Here is a 26,564-nt window from a genome sequence, read left to right as displayed (position 1 = left end):
TATGGTTGTGTCCTTTGAGGCATCATGTTCTGCGCCCCTGGCCAAACCTGAACATAATAAGTAAATAAGTTGCAAAAAAATTTCTTGGTTCTCATGCATCTTGAGCCCTTTTGGACACCCTAAGTCCCTCCCAGACATTCTTTTTCTCTCATGTACAAACAAACATTTGACTTCTGAGACTCACTTTGCAACATTTCCATGGGTTTATTGATGTCCGTGTTGAATTCTCCTTCTGTTTCTCTACAGCCCTATAGATAAATAACTGTTACCAGAATGGAAAGAAGGAAGGGTAGAGAGGGAGTTCTCTGGTCATGCAGAACCAGGAACCATAAAGACAAGGTCTTTCAGCTCCTATGCAAGGCTTTCCAAAAACCCTAATTGTAACTTAGCCACAGAATAATGTACCCACATCTAAATCTGTCCTTGGATCAGAGCTATTCGTGGCGTGGGAGTTGAGACTTTTCCTTCCTGTCTAAGCACTGCTCTGTGATTTTGGAACTGGATCCAGCTCAGAGTGTTTGGTTATGGAGCACGGTTCATCCATTTTCTTCATGAGATTTCCCATTTGAGAACAAAATTTCTCTCCTGACTTATACTTAGGCTACTGCAATAAGTTTTATGTTTTTTAAAAAGCAAAACAGGCTTTCAGTCTGAGATAAGCAGCTTCCAGATCAGTGTGTGAGGGAGAAAGAGGGAGAAAAAGAGGGAGAGGAGGAGAGGGGCATGCAGTGTGATTGGGGAATAGCCTTTCATTCAAAATGCACTTTAGAGCCACTGCTAGGGATGGGCAACCTGTGGCCCTCCAGAAGCTGTTGGACTACAACTCCCATTGGCTACAACAACTCTCATTGGCCCTAGTCAGCATGGCCAATGGTGAGGGATGTTGGGAGTTGCAGTCCAACGTCATTTGGAAAGCCACAAGTTGCCCACCCCTGACATAGACATGGGAACTAAAATACTGTTATCCTGATTTTTGTGAAACCAGTCTGCTACCTGCACCTGGTCCCAGCCATGGTTTGCAGAGAAATGTCCCTCTTCCCAGAGCAAAGTCCTCTCCTCCTCCAATCAAATTTTCCCTAGGCATGAAGGACCTTGCAGAAGTGCAAGGCCTAGAGCAGGGGTGGGTAACTTGTGTCCTTCTAGATGTTGCTGGTTTGTAACTCCCATTATCTCTCACCATTGGCTATACTGGTTAGGGCTAATAGGAGTTGCAGTCCAGCAACATCTGGAGGGCCACACATTCCCCCACCTCTGGTCTAAAGCTAGCTAGATAACCTTCAGTCATGTCCTGCTGTACAACTTTGTTGATGTATAGCCATTCTTGTGGACAGATAGTAATTGCTGATTCAAAATGTTAATCAGAGATAGGGGTGATTTTGGAATGTGTGGAAGAAGAGTCCAGCATGCAGAATAGATGACAAGTTCATTGTTTTGGAAGTTCTGGGTCCAGGCAGGATATTCCAGGGACTTTTTTGGTTAAACAGCAATTCAGCCAGGGTAGAACTATTTTTAAAGAAGATACGGAAAAAAACAGCAGATAATGAAATTTTGTATATAACAATAACATCCCAGGACTAGTAAACTTCCCTGACCTCTCTTTGCAATTTGTTTCTTCATATGATTATTGTGGGGGGGTTTTAATCTATATTTTTCAGGTTTAGCTCGTTATTGGGTGGGAACTGGGGCATCTAAGAATTGGATCCCCCCCCCCCAAGGTCTGCACAGGGCTAGTGCCTAAAAATCTGGTGTTACCCCCAATGTATTTGGCCTTATTTTTCAGCCCTGTGCCTCTTGTACTCCTCTCCTTGGCTAAAAGTTAAATTAGTTCCCATTATGCTCATTGCACATCTCAAATGTGTATGGTGTAATTGCATTTAGCATGTTGGACTTGAACTGGGAAGAGCAGAGTTCAATTCCCCAGTCAGACCTTGAGCTAGTTACTTTTTCTCAGCCTAGCCTACCTCACAGGCTTGTTGTGAGAATGAAAAGGGACAAAGAGCCATTGATGCCATGCTGAGCTCTTTGGAGAAAGGGTGGGATATATATGAATAAATCATGTTTCTAGCAAGAATATAATTCTAAATAGAGCACGTGTGTGTGTGTGTGGTCATCTGCAGAAGAGGCAGTGAGCAGTCTGTGGCCTAATGCTACCCACCCTTGCCAGTGCTAATTTGCCGGGGCATTCTAGAGTTTAATGACTATCTGCCTCTAACAATGACTCCTTCTGCTTTATTGTTTTGTTTGATTCCTGGCCTCCTACTTAAAAGGCCTCAGAGGCAGGACATCTGCCTGCCAGAGTAGGCAATATTGGTCTAGATAAGCCTTCCCCAACCTAGTGCTGTCCATATGTTTTGGCCTACATCTCCCATCATCCCCAACCAGCATGACCAATGGTGGAAGGTATCAGGTCGGGCAAGGTTGGGCTACATGAGCCAATTGTCTGTCTGATTTGCTGTAAGGATGTGTGGTAGGTGTGGATTCTGGGTATGCCACATACAGCTTGCGATTCTTAGACTAATGAGCGTGTTGCAGCCCCTTGGAAATGTTGTGTTCACATGAATGCCATTAGTTGCCTGTATAGTGGCTAATTGCAACATCCAGCCTGGGATTCCCCGACACTCCCTGCATCTGTGAAGCTGCTCAGAAAATGCAAAGCTGTCTGAGCTTGGCTGTCTGCATAATGGATGCTTTATCTGTCCCTCCGTGGCAAGCATTGCCCTTGTTGCCTTGTAAAGTCCTTTAGAGTATGAAAGACCAGCTCTGTCCAAACCGAAGCTTCTAGCCTTTAATTGGATTTTGCTTTTCTTCCTGCCTCCACACCCCATCTTTCCATCTCAGCAACCGAAGATCATGGCTGGGCTCAAAAGTTAAGGGAAGAAGCCACTGTCACATGTGCACAATGGAGCAGAGCAGAAAGATTTATTGTTTTTATTTGGTGAGCTAACTTTCCTGTAAGTTTTGCAAGAGGTCAGCTGCATTTAGAACTTGCAGATAGAATATAACAGCCTCCCCCAACCTGGCACCCTCCAGATGTGTTGGATTATAACTCCCATCTTTTTTAGCCAGCATGGTGATAGCTGGATGGAAATCTGGAGGAGTCAGGCCCAAGAACGCTGGAGTACAACAAAACTCTGTCTGTCTGTCTGTCTCTCTCTCTCTCTCTCTCACACCCCCGCCTTATATCTACTGTTTTTACTTGCAAATACTTCCTCAGATTGGAAGGATAATTTTTTTTTTTTAAAAGTAAATAGCTCTTTCATAAGAACTTTTCACAGCACTGCCTTCACATGGAGGTATCCAGAATGCCGTGCTTACTAGTACTGTTGTATAGTGTGCATTGGTTTATGAGGATTATGGCAGGCCATGTAAGCTTGTCTTCTGTTTCTGTATCATGCACCCTTGAAATCTCTAGGGGAAAATGCAGGGTTTCTTATCATTCATGGAAAGGCATAACTTCTTGCTTAACTGTCAAATCCTGCAAGATGTCTGTATGTTGACAGGAACATCCAGTTCTGTTGGCAAACATGAAAGATGTAAACAAAAATATGAGGAGAGACATTATTCAGAAGTTAGAAGGAACAATTTACTTCCAAAGTGCCTGCTGCTGGTTTTTTTACTTCTTTATCTGCAGGAACTGCACCACCCTGATCTCATATGCTACTGCTCACCCATCCCCACCCTGAGTTTTCAGTAACTGGAATGCCATCTTTAGCATAAATGTAGGGAGACAAAGAGTACATATAATTCAGGGCATGGCTGATATGGAAGCTGCAGCCCAGAAGGGAGAATTCTTAATGGCCTTTCCAGCTTCATGGGAAGATGATTCATCCATCCTAATAATCTGGAATGGAGATGAATCACCAGATAAATGCAGACCAGCAGTGTCATGCTCTTGCACAGAACGACAAATGCCATTTTTGGGATGTAGTCATACCAGTATCCAAGATGCAAAATTATTCCACTTAGTCAGCACAGGTCAAGCAGGCTGGAGCAGCACTTCTAAATTTGGAGTCCATGCTTTGAGAAGGATGTTCTCAAACATGGGGAGTTGCTTAGCAGAGAGCCATGACAGTGATAAAGACAACCACTTTGGAAAGGTAGTTTTAGCAGTGCATTGCTAAACTATGGAATTTGCTACTACAGGATGTAGTGATGGCCACCATCTTGGATGACTTTAAAAGGGGATTAGAGACATTCACAGAGGATAAATAAGGCTATCAGTGGCTACTAGTCCTGACAACAGTGGGATGGTGCTATTGTGCTCATCTCCCGCTTGTGGGCTTCCCACTGGGGCATCTGGTTGGCCACAGTGTGAACAGAATACGCCATTGATCTGATTCAACAGGGCTCTTCTTAATTAATTAGGGTTAATTGTAACTGCAAGATGCACTTCTCAAGTGTCCTTCATCGTGAGGTATTCCCTGTGTGAGGTAAAATAAAACCCGAGTTGTGCTGTCTCCAAAAAGGTCCATGAGACAGCCACAGAAGTTGCAGCTGGGAAATGCCTGGTCATCTGTGGTTGTCTGTAATATGGGGATAATAGCCCAGGCTTACTTTACCGAGTTTTGTTGCAAGACAACAAAGACAGAGTTCACACAGTCCCTCAGCGCATATTGGTGGTGAGGTGGGAAACAGGTCTCTGGCTTGCCCACTCATCCTGCCAGCATAATGATTCCACCACTTGTGTGTGTGTGCGGCATACAGACAATCCATATAAGGCATGAATGCACAAACACACTACATCACACATGTTCTACATGCAGTGTGTGGGTGCACATAATTTGCCCCTACATCGTGCTGTGTGTAGAACTGGTACTATTACACTGGGATACTAGGTACTGTAATAGTGGTGTTAGTTGTAGTAGATCTCATTAGCTGAATGACATGGGCTAATCTATTACAAGTACCGGCTTTGGAGGATCCTGCCACTTTTGTGGAAACTGGTCTGGGTGATCTGAAGATTCTTTCTAGGACCATGATTCTGTGAGCCTGACAATGTTTATTTCCACCAGGGTGGCTCGAGCATGCCTTTATATTCCTGTAGAGATCTATTTCTTAGCACTGGCTATCCTGCGAATAGAAGCTGGCAGGAATCTGGTTGACTGCTCACACAGCTCCTTCCTGAACAATCCACATTCATGACCATTGCTGGGCGATTGGAAATTGCTTATCATAGGGAATATATATCACGGGTTGGAGAGGTGCTTGCTGACAGAATTGTAGAGTTGAAAGGGACCATCCAAAACAGCATCTAGCCTAGGCCTGCACAACTTATGGCTTACCAAGCCAAACAACCCACCAGCCATGTATGGTGGTCTTCCAGGTACTTGGCAGTCTTCTAGGCAGGCAGCAGAACAAATCAGGAGTGTGACCAAGCCCCAGGGTGGTCTGCATTTGGCTTGGTGAGTCACAGGTTGTGCAAGCTTGATGCAGCCCAGCCATGCACCCAAAGGCATTCCTTTCTGTTCCACCCTTTGCAGTCCCACCCTAACAGCTTGCAAAAAACACTTTAAAAAATCCTGAGCCCCTTCTCTGGTAGCAAGGGAAGACTCTCCCCATAACCCTGGTGCCCTTGCCAGTGCCATCCCAAACTCTCTCTCACACACTCGGCAACCGCTTAATGAAAGCAGCTGTAATCCCCAAACTTGTTGGTGAGCTCCCAGTGACTGCTGGTGCTGCTCCCTTTCATTTCCACGAGGGTTGTCCTGCCAGCACAGCCCTCTTCACCTGGAGTTTTTGACAGGAGCTCTTAGAAGTCCAGCTTCCCCCCTAGGCTGGGGGCTGCTGTGCTTTCGCAAGCAGGAGGGATGTTGCTGCTCGTCACTTTCAGGCCAGCTGCAGAAGCTCCTCTCCGTGGGCCTGTGCGACCAGGGAAGGTCCAGCAGGCAGCTGCCCATGCCAAGGCAGCCCCGGGGCTCTTAGCCAAGACGGAGGAGGAAGCCTCTCCGCTGGAGAGAGCAAACATGTGCCGTAATCCGTCCTGGTGGCAGACTGCTTGTGATTCTCTCTCTCTCTCTCTCTCTCTCTCTCTCTCTCTCTCTCTCTCATTCTGCTGAGGAGTGAAGTCAGCCTTCATCAGTGGAATAGTTTATGTACAAATTGATAAAAAAAAAAACACCACCACCACCCTCACAGACCAAGCTGGCTAGAGGAATAAGCAGGATTCTGGAGCTATAAAGTGCTTTGGCTTAAAAAAAAAAAAAGAAAGAAAAAAAAGAAAAGAAAGTGAGCAGGGGAGGAGAAACGGCAGCCGAATTAAGCATGGAGAAATCAGGAGAGACTTCTTAGCAGCTGGATGAGTTGCTTGCTTTGTTCCAAGAAGCCAAGTTGCTGAGCATCTCCCGGCTGATATTAAATGACAAGTCAAGAGAGCCGCGTTGTCCTGGAAATGCGTGTGCTGTGCCTTTAAGACTGTCTTGCGGGTGAATCGGGTTGCTCAGTAGTCCTGCACGTGGCAGAATATATACTTTTTTGGAGGGGGGTGGTGGGTGGGAGAGAAATCACGTTGAATTTCTTTTTCTGGGTCATGCCTTTGGCACCTTCGTTATTTCTCTCTCTTTATTTCAATGAGACAAAGCTACTTCAGTTTGGAGCACAAACATACGATCAACACATGGAAATGTGGTGATCTGGATGCGTTCGTGATTGCACCCGATTGAAGAAATTAGACTTAAAAAAAGCATTTTCTGAAGAAGAGGAAAAGCCAGGGGAAAGGCAGCAGGGAGAGTTGTTAAGTACGATCTCGACCACACGGATGCTAAATATAACTTGTAGGAATGGAGAGGGACCGGATTACAGGTGAGTGGTAGAGTCATTCGATACGGTGCGTGTAAATGTAATCCCCCCCCCCCGCCCGTCTTCTCCCCGCTTTCACCCATCGCCCCTTGTGGCTTCGGCTTTATTGGAAAAGGCTCAGCAAGGCTCTTATTTCACTTCAGCATCCCCTCAGTTGCATTACTTTAGCGCTACCTCCCCCCTCCCCATTTTATATGGCCTCCACATGGACGCTATTGCAATAGGAGTATCAAGGGTCAAAACGGTTTTCTGGATCTGGATTTCATTCGATGCTTCCCCGCTCCCCTCCCTTCCCCATATTTTCCTGTGTTTGAATCTGCAGGGGCAGGGAATGAATGCAGAGCCCTGTTCACTGTGAACTGGGACGGTTTGGTGTGCGGGGGGCGGGCGGGGGAGATGCATGGAAGAACCGGGGCGGGCGAGAGAGGGCCTGTCCCGGCTCTTGGCTCGAGGGCGCCTTCTCATTCTGGAGGCTGGCTGCTCGCGTCGCTTGCCTGTGTGTTGTGGTTTAGCGCGGTCTCCCGTGCCAAGACGCGTGTGAAAGGCAGGCGCTCGCCTCCCCGCTCTCGTCCTCTGGGCGTGCTTGGATGGCTGCGTGGAGAGTCGCTGGCTGAGCCAGGGGGTTCTCGTCGCTGGGCGAGCGTGGCCGGGCTGCCCGCGGATTCCCCGCGAAGGCCGCGTCCGCCGCGCCGGCGGGGGTTAATTCGGAGCAGTGGCTGCAGCCATTTCCCCTCTGGCTTCCCCGGCAATTTGCGTGTTGGCAAGCGCCAGGTGTTCCAAACGCTGGCGGTGCCTTTGCGCTGCTGCTAATGGCCTGCGTCCGGGAAGCCTCTTTCCTCCTCCCAAAGCGAGGAAAGCCCAGTTGCTCCGGACAGTTAGTGTCAAGGGGTGAAGCGACTGCCAAAGCAAAAGGCGAAGTGTTTATCGGACCCACCGGTCACCCGTCAGAAACACAGCCATTCCTGAACTGGTGGCAGGCTGATGAGAAATGGGATTTCTTCTGGCAAGACTTTCAGAGGCTGCTGCCTGCGAGAGAACCCCGACACCTGGTCTGTCGAGGTTGTGACAATGCTTCTCCAGTAGAGGAGAAGGTATGTGGATGGTAGTGTGGCATCGTGGCGAAGGAACTAAACTGTAAGCCAGGCTGTTCCCAGTTCAAATCTCATCTCTGCCATGAACTCACCATGTGGCCTCCGGCAAATTTCACACCCCCTGCTTCCCTCTCCATCTGCAATATAGGGATAAGAACACTGGCCAACCTCAGAGAGTTCAGGGCTAGGATTGGGGCTCAGCATCATGGGCCACTTGCTGAGGTCCACCCCACAGCAGGGCCCCCATTGCTGATCACCAGAAGGATTGATCTGAATTCATAAAGAAGCACCGCTGTTCATGCTCAGCAAGAACACAGCCACAGTAAGAAATTATTAGCCCGGATAAGATTTGCCTCTGTGTTACTGTGATATGACCTATACTTTCCACCCGGAAAATCCGTGGACCAGAAATGATGAGATGGCCTTGAATTCAGCAACATTGGCTAGCCTAGCTCTGTCCATAATACTTTGGGGAAAAGCTGAGTGTCTTTCGGTACGCTGCTTTGCTTCGTACAGGCTAGAAAGCCTGTTAATGCTTTTCTGCCCAGATGACTTACTTCTTTTGATGCATCTGTTGGTAGGGTGAGGAACACTCTGCCTCTTTCCAGCCCCCAAAGTCTGTCTCTGTTCCTGAGTTTTGTTAGCTGGCATGGGAGAAGCACTAGCTGGGAAGCTGTACAGCTCTCCTGGGCGTTCCTGGCTTTGGCTATTGGGCATTCACATTGGAAGCAAAACCACATGTTCTAGAGAAAACCACCAAGTGAGGGTGGAGTGCAACAGTGGCAAAGGAAAACTGAACTCAGCTGTGGTCTAATCTGGGCCCCATGGTCCAGCAACCGAGTTTGAGTTACACACCCATACATACTGGGGGCAGGAGCCAGCAGGTCCATCACTGCCTGGGCTATTCCTGTCCTTCTCTCTTATGCAGTGCAGACCTGCAGCGCTTCTGTGCGCATGACGTTATCTGGGGCTGGTGCTATCATCCTCCTGGGTCTGTTCTGCCCCTTTCAAACTCCCGAGGAGAATGGAGTGTTAATGCATGGCTATTAAACCATAGCTGGCTATTAAATAAGTGCCCTTTGCATTTTTTTCCCTTTCCCATCAGGAAGGGCATTATGGGATCCCACTGAGTCAATTTGCAAAAATGCACAATTGTGCAAAAGAATAAATAAGGTTATAACCTTGTGCATCTTACCATTTTGAACCAGCAGGGGCAGGGAAGGAACTGGATTGTGTGTGTGTCAAGGGAAAGTGACAGTCACAATACCTGATTTTTATTGGTTTTTCTGTTGTAATTCACCACTCAAATTGAATTAGCTTGATCAGGTGCAGGTATTTGATACAGATAGCATTTCTTTGTAATGCACCCACTGGCTGTAAGTGGTTTTATTTTTAGTTTTCTTTCATCAGTTAAGATGTGGCTTCAGCATATACATTCTTGACCTGGTGGGCTATGAGAGTGAGTCTCAGACATAAAACACACACACACACACACACACACACACCTCTTGTAGAGTGAAATCTGTGATTCAAGCCCTGTACAACTTGTGACTCACCAAGTAGCCTACTAGGGAGCCAGTAAACCTCCTAATTTTGCTACCTGCCTGGGTGTCAGGGCTGGCCTATGGGCAGCAGTCTTGGGTGAGCCAGGAATCAGGCGTCATGGAATTGGTATCAGGGACCATAGAAGAGTCAGTCAGAACCAGAGGTCAAACTGGAAGGCGGGACTGAGGGGCAAGCCAGACGTTGGGAGCAAAGAATAACCAAAAATGCAGGAACACAGCAGAGCTCTGGAAGACCATATTGCCAAGCAAGGTTCACCTGGAACAGGAAGCCTTCTTATACTCCTTCCTGTCCAGGAGAATCCAATGCCTGGCATGGGTGGGTGGAGTCAGTCCAGAGCCTGAAGATACTTTGGGGTGAAGCTGCCTCCTGCAGTTCAATATTTCACCACACAGGAGAGCTGTACATCTATTGAGCAGAAACAAGGAAGTTGTCAAGCAAGCACTTGACCAGCCACAGCGTGTGGCTAGTGGGCTGCCTTCGGCTTGCTGGGTCTCAGCTTGTGCAGACCTAGCCAATGCACATGAGCCCAAGTTTGTGTAGGTCTTGCCCAAACAATCTGCTCCCTTTTCAGCCTCTGTGTGTGCATACCTGTGTGTGCATACCTACACACACACACACACACACACACACACCCCACAGATCGCATGTTGCATTCTATATTCCCAAACCCCACTGCATGTAGGATTTACATGCCAGGGCCAATACTTTTGAAGGAAAAATGAATGTGTTAAATTGCTTCCCCCTGTTTCCTTTGGTACAATTTCTAGAGCTATACAGAATCTCAGATGTTTTTGATGTTGGCAATATGAGTGTCTTTCATGTGGCTGCTTGGCATTTCTAGTGAGAGTAAAGTGTGACTCCTGCCCTGCCAGCTGTATGGTGCATGCTAATCCTGCAACACAGCACCTCCATCATTTATCATATATCATAGAATCATAGAGTTGGAAGGGACCTTGGAGATCATCTAGTCCAACTCCCCACCCCACCCCAAGCTCTGTGAGCTATGAAGAACAGGGAGCAGACCAGTGTAGACTGAAGTCACCTGAAAAACTGTTCTCAAATGCAACCCAGAGCAAATGCTCAAGATATGTGTTGCAAGTCCGCACTGGCCTGCAGCAAAAACTGCCCTGGATGGCATTAGAAGTGGGAGGCAGGCGTCTATACAGACTTTTCTCTCTTGCAGTTTAGCATGCAATATGCAGTGCTGAGGAACAAAACCATGGAGCAATTGTAAAGGCACAGAAATAATGATCAGTGTAAACATAACTCCAGGGTGCTTTCGTATTAATGCTGGCTGGGGATGCTGGGAATTGTAGTCAACATGTCTGAAGGGCACTAGGTTGAGGAAGGCTGGGCTATGCTACTGACTGGCCAGGGCAGTGGGTCTCCCAGGTTTCAAACAGTCTTTCCTACCCCTACCTGTAGATGTCTGGGGGTGACCTTTTCCATGCAAAGCACAGGCTCTATTGCTGAGTTATGGCCATTGCTTCCTGGCTTAAAAAATATTACTGTTTGATTTGTATGTTACCTTTTATATAATTGTTTTTAGGCTTGATGATGTATTTTATTACTCTCTCTCTCTCTCTTTCTTTCTCTGTCACATGCGCGCGCGCACGCACACACACACACACACACCTCACTGTGCATGCAAATTCCTTTTATATGCTTTGTAGTTCAATTTGTTCTTTATACTGGTTATTGTCTTGTGACTGAGAACTTGAAAAAAGCAAAACCAAGTGAGAAGCAAGAGGGTCTGGTATCCCCAGCCTCACAGAGAATGAGAACAAATGAGGGCAAATCATGTGCTGTGTACTTGCCTCTTCAGAACTACTGTGATATGTTCTCAATTCTCTTGTTCTAAATCCTGCCTCCTTTGGTCTGAACCACTTCAAAGTATTCCGTTCCTGAGTCACACGCAGGAGTAAGCATGTCTAGTCTACATTAGGGTTACCAGATGGCCTTTATTTTAAAGGACTGACCGCTACTCCTAAGTGTTGTTGCTCCACAGAACGTAATAGATATTTCTTCGTTTCCATAAGGTCCACAGGACTCCAAAGAGTTTTGGGAGGTGGTGTAGCATAGTGGCTAAGAGACTGAACTGGTTTGAGTCTTGCCTCTGCCATGGAACTCATTATGTGACCCCCACCCCCAATCTGTGATATGGAGATAATGATGCTCTACCTTACAGGGTTGTTGTCATGATTACAAGATAATGGGTTGGATCCAGGATCTGCCTTCCGTAAGAGGAAGGGCTCCACCCGTGGAAGGTCCCTCTGCCTGGTTTTTTGGGGTCCCCCCTCCCGCACATACCACCACTCACCCCATTCACCAGGGGCTCGTGACTCTTTGTGTAGCATTTTCGGGGGGCCAGAGGGGCTGTGTGGGAAGGAGGGGCAGAGAAGTCCTCTTCCACCAGCGCCATGGATCTCGCTTTAATCTGGAACCAACCTGATGTATGTGAGGCACTTTGAATTCAAAAGTGTAGCGTACATGCCATTGCCGATTAGCACACCGCAAAATTATTTATTTAATTAATTACATTTCCATGCCACCCAATAGCTGAAGCTGTCTTACCATGTATCTGTTTTTTGTAGACTGTGTGTATGCAGTGATTAGGCACATGGGGCAACACCTTTGGCAACCACTCCGTAGTCCTGTTGAGACCTGCCCTTTGAAGGTGTGGAGTGGAGGATGGGATTGTGTTGTCCAGCTCCAGTGGAGGCTGTGGCTCCGATGTCAGTGGGACGGGGAATCCGCTCCAGGTTTCAGTCAGAACCAGTCAGACCTCTAAAGGAGCTATCCAAGGTGCTTTACACACCTTTAGAGTTCTGACTGAAACCTGGAGCGGATTCACTGCCCCACTGACATCGGAGCCACAGCCTCCACTGCTGGCTGCACCCTCAGTGGGTTCAACAGAAGTTCTGAACGGGGCTGTACATGCTCATCCACATGATTAGGAACCTTGAGTGTGCAGAGGTCGGCCTCATGTGGAAGAGCCTACTTGCATACAGCTGTATGTGGCACATTGGAGCTGTTTCGGACCTCTTGCTGAACTCATGCAGGTTGGACAGCAGGACCAGTGGGCAAGATCCCATCCCTCATTCCAGGCCGCCAGACTATGTGTGGAGGGAGGGTCTGAAAAGGGCTAGCGCTACTTCTGTTTGTGTGAATGCTAGGGCTCTTATTGGAAAAGCTGGATCAGAGGTCTTGCCTGGAGAATGCACAATAATAATGCACCCTGCAAAGAAGGCAACGTGCTGCTCCTGTTAAGTTATCTTCAGAGGTACTTAGGTGAAGCAGTAAATAAGACCAGACAGTTATAAAACTGGTTATTTTCCAGGGAAGCTTCATTTTTTACTAATTTGGGGGATTTGCCTGAAAACATTTCCAGCGTGCTGAGCTTAAGCTTTTCCATGGGTCATGTTTTGTCTGTTCCACAGTTTGTGATGTTGTATTTCCTTTGTCACTATTCATGAATGTGCAGTTGTGTAAAAACAATTCACTTGTGGTGGGTCGTGGGCTGATTCATGTGACCCTTTTCAAGCGTGGCAGGATGTGGGCTGTTGAACATCACCCTGCAGCTACGTTGTGGTTGGCTGAAAGGGTGTGCTGATCTGGGTGCATGAAGCAATCAGAAGACCATTTCACTGGGCACTGTGCTCACTACAACCAGAATAATCTACATTTTGCCACAATAAAAGGGTTGTGTGAATGAGACCTAACTGGAATTCTTATTTTTATTTTGCCATGGGAATGGAAGTGATGTTTGCTTGGATTTGAGCCAAAGCTGTGAGAGTAAATTTTTCCATGTGGATGCAAAGAGCATGGCTGGTAAACAGAAGATTAGGTTTGAGTCTGGGAGATCTGGGTATTGCATAGGTTCAGTTCTTTGTGACGACTGGAATGGAATCTTTGCATAGGAGCTGCCCTGTACAACAGTCAAGTATGGAGAGTGGAATACTAGGTTGTTCGAGAGAAATCTATTTTCTAACTAAGATCTTGTTTTACAAGGCTCACCTTCACTCTTTCTTCACTGGTGCTCAAAGGCCTATTACCCCAATGGGTTAATTTCCAGGTGAACCCTATAGTTTGCGGCACTCCTAATTATTTTTACTGTGCTAAGCTGCTATACATTCCCATGAGGCCCTGCAACAGGACTCTTAGCATGCTGCCAGTGCTCATAATTTTATCTTGGGCTTTGTAATATTTATTAACCTGTCTTTAGCACTGTCTGCTATCCCTATGTAGAGGCAAAGGCTTGATGGCAGGGAGAAAGAAATGAGAGCCAAGATTCAAGAAGGCTAGGCCAAAGGGAAGTAGCTTCACCACCTACTGTTTCTGACATGGACATCTTCAATACATATGAAAAGGATTTTTAAATTGGCTTCATTAAATGCAGCAAGATGAGCGAGAGGGAGGAGAGGTGTGTGTTTATGTGTGCACACATGTGTTTCCAGCTTATGATAATATTGTAAAGTTGCTTTAGGTGCTGATCAGCCTGCATTACAATTAACATTTTTGGGTGTATGAATGCTTTAAAAGAAAGAGAGAAAGGTTACACAAAGTTATGCTAAATGGCTTCTAAACATATTGCCCATATCAAGCCATATTTGTCCTCATCACCAAACCCTAATGCGCTCAAAGTTTGATAGCAAGGACTAGCTGGATTAGTGTATGTAGAAGAGCATTGCTTAAAACAGATAAGCTCTTTATTAGATCATGTAGCTCCTGTGTGTAGGTCCCATGCTGCATTTTCCAAGGTGAACAGTCTCTGAAACAAACTGGAAGCATCTGAGACTATATGATTTAGAGGAAAAGTGCTGGTTAAAGCCCAAGGCTACTGGGGGACAGGCTTTCCCATGAGTCAAGCCCTGATGGAAAGTAAAACAAAAGTACTTCTGAATGGGTTGATGCAAGGCAGTTTGTTTGTTTTCTTTAAGAATTAACATTTACTGAAAACATTTAAATGGCAAAGCACTTTCATTTTTAATCGCATTTTCCTTCACAATAATCCTGTAACGGAAGTGATCAGCAATCCCGGTTTACAGGTGGGGACTGAGGCAGAGGGACAAAGACTTGTCCCAGATCTCCCAGACTCAGACCGCAAACTGACGTCTAATAACTAGAAGACTTTAGACATTATGAGCCATGATGTGGGGCGCTCCCAGACAAGGCCCTTACTGTGCAATTACCCAGCCTCATTCACAGAATTTTACAGGGGCTCCTGATGACATCGTTAGCCCTTTGAAACCTGCCTGTGTTTTCCCACTGCTACTTCCCTCTATTTTTCTTAGCAGAAAAAAAATATAAATCTGTTAAGGAGGAAAAGACGGAATAGCTGCACAATGCTTTTTGATTGGGAGTGGCAGGAGTCCTCCCTCTGGAAGCACCTGTGGTTGCTGCTGGAGCATTCTTTCCCCATACTTGGGCTGTAAGAACAGCATGGATTGGTCAGATCATGTGGTAACTCCTGACGGCATTACTGCACCCCTGGGAGAGAGAGGTTGTTAGCGGGGGACTTATAATGTGATCGCCCTCATGATTGCAGCGCAAGGCTGCACTGGGGAATCCTGCCACATGGAAGAGGTTTATTGTTGCTGCTTTTTAAATTCTTTTTTTAGAAAATGGTTGTGTGTTTTATCACTAGTTTTAGTATATTTGTTTTTATTATGTATGTCACCCTGAAAGCTCCAGCTATAGGTGACTCATAAATTGATTTGTTGTTGTTGTGTTGTTGTTGTTGTTATTATTTATTAATAGTAGTAGTAGTAGTAATAGGACAATGCTTCTGATTTTGCATTCCAGTCACCCCTTTAACTTTTAAGCCACTCTTTAAAGTATCGAATAATGCACTTCCGTGTGTGGTTGTAGAGTTTTTCCTTCCGTAAGATGACATGGGCATTGCTCCTTAAATAAGCGTGCTCCTGCGATCTCATCGAAGGAAAATGGGCATGTGCATGGCTTCCATTCCACCTGGTACACATTGTTGCTCAAGGAGAACCTTCCCCATATCCAGCAAGTGTGTGTGTGTTGGGGGGGGGGGGATGCTTGCTTTTCCCCTGAATGCTGTGTTGAGCAGCTGGCCACAGTGCTGTCAGCTGTACTGGTGCTGATCACCTCTGGGAGAGGAGGGGGTGGGGAGAATAATGATGAATCCAGGCTGCGCCCAGCACTGAGGTTATAAGGTCTGTCAGAGTTCCCTCTGGATTCGGGCCAGTGTATTTCATACTAGATGTCAGGGCTGAGCCACAGACCCAGTGAGGATGTTGAAAATGTTCTGACCTCGTATATTTTAATAACAGATAAACATCATGAGGAACTCGATTTGTCTCTTCCCCCCTCACCTTGAGGGGTTAATTTGTGCACCGCATGATAAAAATCAAACGACTATGTGGTCATTTGCTGAACTTGAAGCCCACTTTGTGAGGGCTACCAATTAGAGATCAATGGATTTATTGAAACAAACAAACAAAAGCTTGAATTTAGCCGAGGACTAAAAGATGCTCGGCACAAATTTGGGTGGTGTCTAAACATGACATTCAGGAAACTCCAGCTTTATGAACTCATGAGAGGAGCACAACCCTCCATAGTCCTACAGGGCTGGCCCAAGACACTGTGCAGCTTGCGGTGAAAGACAAGATGGTGCCTCTCCCCAAGTGCACAGACAGAAGATCAGCAGCTGAGCTGAGCTTTACTTCTGGCAATGGGACAGCACCCTCTGCTGCTCCAGAAAGCTGCAGGCTGGCTCAGGGGGCTCAAGGCAGGCTGTGTGGTACACACACAGCTCTGCCCTCCAACACCACCGCCACTTCCCACCCTTCCACATCTGCTGCCTGAGGTGGGTGTGTCAGTCAGCTCAACGGAAGGGCCGGCCCTGCTGCTGCGCATGTAGAGACGTCAACATTCTGAAAAATAACCCACATTCTGTATCTAAAATAGCTGCATGCTGCAACCTGGATAGACTATTCCAAATATAGCAAAATTTTCAACATGTGCTTGTTTTGCTTAGTTTATGCAAACAGGACAAACTGCAGTACACAGTATAATAAAGTTCAACATATACACACACATTCACGGGGCATTGTCTTTCCAGCCTTGAGCACAGGTGATTTCAACAATGAAGACCGGATGCTGACTTTTGTGCCTGCACGTACGTCATATCAGCTTGTCATTTTTCCTCTGTCCTTACACACTGAGTTTAAGATTAGTCAAAGTATTGGGATTTCCTTGTGCTTCTAGCATAACCTCCTGTGCACATGGTGTGTGTGTGTGTGTGTGTGTGTGAGAGAGAGAGCGCAAGTGAGCAAGTGAGAGAGAGAGCGCATGAAGGGTATTTCCAGGGTCTAAAGCAGTGCTTTTTTTCTTCTCTCCAACTACAGTACATCTGCAGTGTTGGCAGCAGGACAGAGAGAGCCCATATCATGTTAACCAAGTGAAACATGATTAGATGGGGAGGAGAGTGGATCCAGGCAATCCTCTCCATTACCATTCCAGCCATAAATATGTTTGCAATTATTGTTCTGCCTCAGAGGAATTTGGGGGAGGGGTAGAGAATGAGCAAACAGGAAAACACTGGCCTGAGCTCTGATGTGAGACAAGTCTTTGTAAAAAATGAAAAACAGGTTTTTCATTTAGGAGCCCCATTATATAATATCTATGGAACGTTTTGCAAGGAGCACCCTATCCTCTACAGCAGCCTTCCCCAACCTGGTGCTCTCCAGATGTGTTGGACTGCAGCTCCCATAATCCCCAGCCAGCATGGCCATTCCCAACCATTGACTATGCTGGCTGGGAATGATGGGAGTTGCAGTCCAACACATCTGGAGGGCACCAGGTTGGGGAAGGCTGATCTACAGCCACAACGCCCTTGATGACATGCCTTTGGCATGTCCCCATTTGGGTTCTCCATGGCATTGTGGCAAAGTGGTCCTTCCTGCTCTTTTCTATGGTTCTGGAGGACTGTCCAGTTAATTTTGAGGTGCCCTATGTATGTCTGTAGGGATATCCATAGCTGTGGAACCAGCCATTAAATGAATCCCACTGAGTGCGAATCACACTGAGTGATCTACCACAGGTGTACTTTGAGGGGAATATAATGTCCTTATTGAACAAGTCAAAGTTAATTACATTTTCATCCCACCTTTCCTCCCAGGAGCTCAAAATAGCCTATGTGGGGTAGCCAGGCATCTTCCCATTCTGGCACTGCCCAGACCCAGCTTCAGCACGGTAGCTGCGTTGTGTGCTGTGGCCTAAAACAGACAAATAGTTTGTCTTCAGGTGTGGAGCCTGATGCTTGAAGTATCAAGAATCAAAACCCCAGTGGTGGGCTGTGGACCCAGTGAATGAGGAAATCCCCTTAAAATAACTCCTTGCTGATGGGGAGAATCAAAAATAGGGCCCAATTTAACTAGGTTAACTGTACTGTGCCTAACTTGGGGCGAAATCCTGGGCATGCTTAGAGAAAAGTCGTGCAACACCCCGCATGCCCCAGCCAGGTATGCTCCCTGGAGATGCTGGGAGTTGTGGGACTTTTTCTGTCTAAGCATGGATATGATTGCTCTCTTAATAACTACTGTATACCTCCCTCCTGCTCTTTAGCTGTTTGACTGGCTTTCTTTAAAGAGAGGAAGCAGGAAAGATGGCTCACACAGATGTGAATGCAGTGAGTTCTTTAAAACCTCACGATTTTTTCAATCAGTTCCCTTCTTCAGCCTCAGGTTTTTTGAACCCTGAAAGAGTTGACATACGATGCCAACAGACACACACGCACGCATGCACCCCGCAGTCTCCCCTGTCTGCTGCCCTTCCAAATGCTGATGACTATCTCGTATCCTCTGTGCTGGGCTAGTGCTTAGCCCTGAATAGATTCTCTTGACAGAAGCAGCTGCCTCATCTCCCCTCCAGCCCCCGCCCCCCCGCCTGGCCTTGTTGGCTGCCCATCGCCTTGCTTTCCAACAAGTGCTCAGTGGCAGTGAGTAATGCTCCCACTCTCAGGAAAGGCATCCATGTGCTTTTATTAGTTTCAGATGCTTTTCTTTCCAGGACTGAATCAGCCTGGAGGAGGGGAGCCTGCTACGGAAATGGCTCTTTAACAGACCAGAAAGTTTGTTGTGTGCTGCAAAGTCAGTGCCAGGACCTGGAGGTGGGGAGGAGCAAGTGCTCACTGAGGGCTGTGGGAGGCATATGTTATCAAGGCATGAGCTATCCGGAGCTCTTTAACTTTGGGAGGGGCGGAGGCAAGTCAAAGAGCATCATGCTCTTCCCAGCTCATGTACATGGCACACCAAATGATTCACTGTGTGAGTGCATGTCTCAGTGTTATGCAGCCCTTTGGAGCCTGCAGGACGTGCTGGAGCAAAAGAGACCTTTTTATGTCCTTGGTTGGTTCAGGGTAGGAGAGTGTGTGTGTGTTTTGAATGGTGGAGAGGAAAGAGTTCATCCAGCCAGGGTATGGCTAAGAAGCTTGTGTGGTTTTCAGCAAGGAGGTGCATACTGAACTTGTGATCCATCTTCTTTTTTGAGCCTCAGCCAATTCCTTGCATTCCTGCCATGACAAAGCTCTGACCTGGCTCCACATCAAAACATGCGACTTGAGCCTTCTTTTCTGTAGACCTATCCAGTTGTTACTTCACCCCTGAGATTGTATCTGGGGAGAGGATGGGGAGCAGGTCTTGGGGTTGCTTGTTTCCTGCCCCATATCACCCTCTCCATTGATCTCCCTGGCCTGTGGCACAATAGATCCCACTGAAAAAAATGATAGGAGAAGGAAGTGTACAAGCCTACAACCTGCTTCTGATAAGAACATAGGAAAAAGAGCCCTGCTGGGTCAGACCAAAGGTCTATCTAGTCCAGCATCCTGTTTCTCACAATGGCCAACAAGATGCCACTAGGATTTGAACACGAGTGCAGAACATGAGTGCAATAGCACTCCTGCCATTGTCATAACAAGTAGCCACTGACAGCCTTATCCTCCAGGGCTTATCCTTTTTCTAATCCCCATTTAATAGGGATGGTAGAGAAATTTCCTAATTTCCCACTTTTGAACCAATACAAAAACTGAAACTCGATTATCCTTCAAAATTTGCACTTCTCCAAATTTTGCAATAGAATTCTCAGTCTAAAAGTGTGCAAAAAAATGTATATATTAGGAGAAAGTGCACACACACAAAATCCATATATTGGTGAAAATAACATTCAGCAGTGCATTATATTAAGAAAAGTGCTTGCAAAAATGTGTATATTAGGCAAAATTGTGTGTATGTACTAGGAGGAATGTGCACAAAACAGTGTATGAATTTTCACGCGAACCTTAAAAAAAATCTCAGTGGTCAGGACAAGCAGAACTTAAGAGCGTAAAAATAAGAGAAACAGAAGTTGACAGATTCACCCATTCCTACATTTTAAAGCCACCCAAGCTGGTGGCCATCACCACATTTTGTGGTGGTGAATTCCATAGTTTAATTATGCACTGTATGAATCTCACTCCATGTAGAATCTGGAGGGCCACATAATCTTTGAACTGGCCCTTGGGTCGCTGAATGAAAAGCATCCTTTTTTCTCTATGCTAAGACTACTCTAGTGTTTTGTGTTTCTCCTTATGATTAATCATAATTGGGTCACAACAGAGTCAAGAGGTCACTTTTGTCTCTGCCAGTGTCTTGACTCATGCACCTTTTGCAACCTCTTTAAAATACTTGGGCCTCTCCTGGTCTATGGACAAAGCACAGTGTGTTTCAGATACACTCCACAGACATGGCTTTGTCTTCCCTATAAGGAGCTTGCCCTGTCTCTGCCTATTTACTCCTGAAGACAGGGCAGGAAAAACACGAGGTTCTTCTGTTTATCAGATACTGTGTTCTTTATTGAAGCTTTATTTGAGCTTTATTTTGTTATGTGCTTTATTTAAGCAGAGGAGCCACTCTGGAAGTGCTCTCTCCACTTTCTTTCTGGATGTACATATTCCTTTCTCTGGTCAAGCTTGGAGAAAACCATTTCTGATAGTCTGCTGTGCGGAAGCTGGTTGTGCACAGTGCTGATTGTTTGGTGGCCGTTACATCACAGTCCCACCTTCCTTCCGCTTATGCCCAGAGCATTTTTTGCAACTTGCATATTATTGCTTTTGCTTTTTAAAAAAATTTATAGTCAAGATGAGATAATTTTACACTGAAAATTAAAGCTAGACAGTCCACCTGAACTATGGGTGCGGAGTAAGGCTGATGGCTCAACCAGCATTGGAATCACCAATAAGTCTACCTGCCAATTACATTGAAAAGTTGGGGGAGGGGCAGAGCAGGGCTCACCATCACAGAGAACCCCGCCCCCCAGCAACAGCTGTTTCAGTGCCCAAATGATCCCAAACCACTTGATCTCAAAATGCGTTTCTTGTTTGGCTGTAAACACTTCCCTTAAGCCATGTTGTGAGATGTTTTTGGTGGGGCTGCTCCTTGTGTCCCAGATTTGATAGAAACCAGGGTTGCCCTGGACAATTTGGATTTATCCCCCTTTTCCTTATGATAGAAATCTATGAGCTGGCGATGAATGTCCAGGCTTTGGGTCTAGCAACAGCTTCAGTCTTTGAGTCCTGGGTGACTACCCTAGAGTTCAGAGTCAAGGGCTTCCCTTGAGTGTCAGAAGCTATCTCCATTGTTGTTGTTGTTTGGATTTGTATACCATAGGCCAGCCTCCCCCAACCGGGTGTCCTCCAGATTTTTTGGACTACGATTTCCACCATCCACTACAACTGACTGTGTTGGCTAGGGTTGATGGGAGTTGTTATCCCAGGGTACCAGGCTGCTGGAGGCTGCCATGCACCATGAGGTGGTTGATGGTATTTTGCTAACGCCTGGGTCTTCCGTGGTGCTAAATAGAGCCACCAAACACCTGCCTGGGTCCTGGGCTGCAGCAGCAGCAAAGCTCTGCCCAGGGCAAGGGGAGAATAGGAGAGAACCCCAGTGGTTCTGGTCAGGCAGTACTGGGATTGCTGCTGAGTGAGTGGAAGCCAGGACCGAAATGTCATTTCTGAATGTGCTTGTAAGACAAGGATGAGTGTCGTTCATATTGCTGCCTGCTGGCTTCCTTCTAGCAAAACTCACAGCCTTAACCTTTCTCTCTCCCCTCCTCCCTTTTCTGATGTCTCTGGGCCTGTCATAATTATTGCCCTTGCTTTGAGGCCATGGCACTGCTTATTAAGACACACATGTTTAATGAAGAGGCGATGACAACTTTATTCATCAGAGCAGAAACAAATCAGTCATGTATATATAAACAGTGGGTAAGGGGGGAAAAGCGAAATACCGTTCTGCATCCCAAATTCCAAAGCATTCATTTCAACTGCTGCTTTAGTCCTATTGCTGAGAGTATCGCGGGCATTCTCAACAGACTGCAGTTACCCTGACTGAGAATATGCAGGGTAGTAGTGACTAGTGATGCTGCCAAACTTTGTAATTAGTTGGCCAAAACATGTCCCTCTGTAATGCTCATCTTTGTAGTGAGCCTGGATTGATGTACAATGAATTTGCTGTTAAGTTCAGAATTGATGGTGAGCTTCAGAACACACGCAGAAAAGGAGTACACAGATTCCCCCCACTGCCCCCCAGTTTTCAGTCGTCCTTTCCACTGCTGTGTGGACGGGCAGTGGATCATTGTGGGCTGATGCTGCCTGTGCATATGGATGATTGGGACTGCGTGTCTTCCAGACGGGGAGGGTGGAGTTGGATGTCTGTGCAGGATCTTCCCAAGGCAGGCCTTGTTATCTCCCTTGAAGAACGATTGCTTCGTTCTACTAAGTCTCTATGATACCACTTGTTGTTGTTTATACGGTCAGTCGCTTCCAACTCTTCGTGACTTCATGGACCAGCCCATGCCAGAGCTTCCTGTCGGCCGTCGCCACCCCCAGCTCCCCCAAGGTCGAGCCGGTCACCTCCAGAATATCATCCATATGATACCACTAGGTGGCAGTATTTGCTTTTCAATTAAATCCGAGTCCTGGCCCACGTTGCTAACGGGAAGCCTTGGGGAAATGACTGCCCTTGGGCTTTTGTGCTCACATAATTCCTGGAAAGAGAAACGGCTTGATGGCTGCACTGTTCCAGCTACTGTCCCTGAGGAGAGCTCTGGGGTGCAGCAACCTGGCACGCTTTGTGGAACGTGCTGGGGGTGCTGGTGACTGGGTGAGGGCCAGGCAGCAAAGAAGAGCTAGGGGCAAGAACAGTCAAATGCCTTTCTCCAAGAACAGCACGAGCATTTGCAGGCTCCCCGATTTGTACCGAGGGATCAAATACACAAGAACCAGCAGTGCTCCTTCCTTTCAGGCTCTGCACAACCAGCCTTGTGGCAGCTTATTCCGGGAGACTCAGTACTTGTTCTTCTGAGCCTCTGAGTCCCTTTAAATACTCCCATAACCCCTCAGCAGTGGCTTTGTTTACACATCACTGGAGAGGAGCAGAGAGGATTAGAGGCCTGTAGATATGGAAAAGAGTCAGAGAATTAGCGTGGATTACAAGGGGGGATTCCAGCAGGAGAGAAAAGGCAGGGAAAGAATTGCTGGTAGCATGATATACATGTTGATTTTAAGCTTCTTCCCTTTTTTCCTTACTCATAATAAAAAGAAATCTCCTTATGGATGAATCTGCAGTTAAGGCAAGCCCAGATGGCAATGCTGGAGGAGGACAGATGTGCCATTCGTGCACATCTGCCCCTGCCATCTTCACCCAACGCTGCCTTTTCCACCATGTTGCCCCACTCCACCTCTTCCAGGCTGTCCACCACATAGCCAGAGAAGACGGATGTGTGATTTGACTGAGCTGGGCTCCACAGGGCCAGAGTACTAAAGCATTTTCCAAAATCAAAGGTGTGTACAATTAGCAGAAATCAATACAAGCCCTGCCCACAAGCTTACAATGACATGAAAAATGGGGAGGGGGAAAGGACACACCAGGAAGGAGATAGAGGAGCGTTGCTTAGAACCACATGCAACATCTAAAATCAGCAAAGAGACCTGTGGCACCTTAAAGATGAACAAATTTATTCTGGGTAGGGATGTATGGATTTTGTTAAATCTGTTCCATCTGTGTTTCTTGGGTTGTCAGGTATCTTTCATTCCATCATCCTCTCATGGATGGAACTGGACATTTTTTAGGGATATACATGAATTTTGTTCCTGTCTGCAAATGCACATTAGTGCTAATACACAAATCCTCTCAAAAAGGAAAAAGATCCACAAGTCTGCACAACTCAGAAAAAGCTGGTCGACTACGGAATCTGCAGGTTGGATTCATGGAAGTCTGAATTCATTTGAATCCACTGCGGATTTCTCCGACATCCCTAATTCTGGCATAAGCTTTCATGGACTATAGCCCACTTCATCAGATGCATGGAGCATTTCAGATTTAAATACAGTGCATATGGTGGTAATGGGGGGTGCGGAGAGAGAGAATTGTAAACACTGAGGTCAGAAAGAAAGGAAATTAAATACAGAAAGCACTGACAGTGAGAATCATATTATGAACAGTGGTCATTCACTGTGAAGCTGTTGCTGATAACACAAACATCCTGGCACTAGGTAAGCCAATTATAACACATGTAGCGTGATAACAATCCTTTATCCTGATTCAAGCCTCTGGCGATAGAATTAATTGTTGATGAATTCTAACTCAGCACTCTCTCACTCTTATCTCCCTTTGAAGTTTCTTTGCTGGCCACTTTAAGGTCAGTGACAGTGTGTCCAGGGAATGTTTTGTCACTGGTTTTTGAATGTAACCTGTAACTCAGGATAAGCACCCCCCACGTGCAGCAAAGTTCCTGCATTGTGCAAATGCTGGCGTTGGTGCTTCCCACACTTCTGGTTTAGCATATAAAGTCTAGGAACTGCCAACTAGATGCATCCAAATACATTATCTCAGCACAAAGTATTCTGATGAAGGAGATTGCAGTGCTACAGAACAGGATGCACAGCAGCAAATATTAGCTGGGCCCCGAACACATTAATAGTCTGCTTACTCTTTGCCGCAGCTACTGGACCACTCTGAAATGGAAAGTTGCTCCAAGCACTAGGTGTTGCAGACCTAGAGGGTCCAAAGGCGTCTTCTCTTCACATGCATGAAATATCACACCTTCGGCAGGGAACCCATATTTAGAGCTAACGCTGCCATCTCAACGACACAGCCTGATCCTGTGCATGCTTAGTCAGAAGTGACTCCCACTGATTTCAGTGTGCTTTATTCCCAAATAAGAATGCATGGGATCATGGCCTTAACTGAAATCTAGGGTAAGTCACATGACTGAACTCATGCCAAAGTGCAAGCTGATTATTTTCAGGCTGATCAGTCCCAGGAATGTTTCACCGCAGGTAGAAACTGAGGGCATCTCTACACCTGCAATTTATCACACATTCATGGTTAGCCGCTCCTGGAAGTTTGCAGGTCCATTACATGACATTGTAATCCTCCAGTGATTTCCCCGCCATTTCCCCCTGCCTATCCCATGTTATTCCCAAACGGAAAAAATGCAGTATTTTTTCAGCCTGCGCAACAGGAGCACCATGGCCTGCCCTTGTACTTCTCCCATCGCGTGAACACCCCACTTTGTTTGGGGTTGATGGGGGTGTGGTCATGGTGACGACAGCAGTGACGTTGGGGTGGTGGGCATGCCAGTATACCGACCTGCCGGCTTGCCACCATGCTGTGACGAAATGCAATACACTGACTTTCGTTACTGACTTCGGCTGCTTGCTCGACAACACAGAATGGCCAGCATGCCAGTGGTTCACCAGGAAACCGGCGCCTGTGGGGGCAGGGTTCGGGCAGTTCAGTGTAGATTGCTGTCCACTGCATGTCAATAACAACCAAACCACCGATAATCTGCGAGGGGAGGGAAAGGGGTAGGAATCAGGGAGGAAACTTCACGATGCCCCCAGTGTGTGTAATGGCTTTTCACGGAAAAGTAGCCACCCCGTGAAAAGGTAAGGAATGGAATATATCAAGATAGAAACAGCTGTGTGAAGGAGCCCGATTTCATCCCACGATGAACATGGATGGAGAAAGCCCCGGTATTGGTGTGGGTTTCTGCCCCTGTGTGATGAACCCCTCAAGTCCAGGGCTGTGTGAATTAGTCCTCTAACTTCCCATGCACTCAGTAAAAGTGTTCAGGAGTGAGAGCATCAGGCAGGCACCAGCAAGGAGCCACTTATATCCATGAACTAGACAAGGAGGAGATGCAAGTAGGGATGTATAAGAATTTCATTTTGTTTCGTTTTTGACTTGAATTTGCCCCAATCAGCCCTACAAATGCGAGTGCATTTTTTGAGAAAAGCTGGCAGGTTCCTGAACTTGTGATCATGTTTGAAAAATGCACACTTAAAACATATGCATTTCCCCCCAAATATGCATTTTCGTGCTTTAATCTATGGGTGGGAAGTGCACGTTTGGCTGCACACTTTCAAAAATGCATTCCAAAATGCGCACTTACCCCATTTGGATGAAAAGAAAAACAAATCGCAGTTGAAAATGGGAGCAAGGCAGAGCTTCAAGGTGGAACTCAGAGAACCTCGACAAGTTTGAGCCTTGCTGGTTCTTGCATCCCTAGATGCAGGACGACTTCATGGAGTGCAGTAGGGGTGTTGCTAGGGATGTCAGAGAATTCTGCTACGGATCTCAGTGAGGCCGAATGCCAGTGCATTCAGCCCCCCGAAATCCATGGTGGAACGAAGCCCCCCGCCCCACCACCCTGTGAAAGGTGTGCGAAACGGAGCACTTACCTGGTGCCGTTCGCACTGCATTGCGAATGGCGGCCGCGTCTGTGGCCGTCAATCGCTTCTCCATTTTTGCTGTGATAGGCTATGTAAATACTTACGTAGCCTATCACAGCTAAAAAAAGGGAATGCAAATGGCGGCAGCTACGGCAGCTGCCATTTGCGTTCCTGTTTTTTTTGCCGTGATAGGCTACGTAAATATTTACGTAGCCTATCATGCCAAAAAAACAGGAACGCAAATGGCGGCGGCCGTAGCCGCTGCCATTTGCGTCCGCAGGCTCTGCATGCCTGCAAATGCACCTGGTCGGTGGCTCCGTGGAGTTGCCACAAAGTGGATCTGGTCGGGTTAGGATTTCTGGGGGAGG

General features: G+C 46.8%; 1 protein-coding gene across 3 annotated transcripts in view; it reads left to right on the top strand.

The window, feature by feature from the left end:
• SEPTIN9 (septin 9) overlaps window positions 1–26,564 on the top strand; it is a 297,608-nt gene that overhangs the window by 74,764 nt on the left and 196,280 nt on the right. Inside the window, exon 1 of one of the 3 annotated variants that reach the window (XM_084838242.1) lies at window positions 6,134–6,798. The exons of the other annotated variants lie outside the window; for them this stretch is intronic. Within the exon in view, the coding sequence (XP_084694368.1) occupies window positions 6,777–6,798 (22 nt within the window). The 5' untranslated portion in view covers window positions 6,134–6,776. Of the gene's footprint in view, window positions 1–6,133; window positions 6,799–26,564 lie in introns of those variants that run through there. 3 annotated transcript variants of the gene reach the window in all.

Source organism: Heloderma suspectum, chromosome 2 (assembly GCF_057233095.1).
Source record: "Heloderma suspectum isolate Gila_16-S chromosome 2, 16-S_ref, whole genome shotgun sequence".
Taxonomy (NCBI): domain Eukaryota; kingdom Metazoa; phylum Chordata; class Lepidosauria; order Squamata; family Helodermatidae; genus Heloderma; species Heloderma suspectum.
This window is presented reverse-complemented; position numbering and strand designations above follow the sequence as displayed.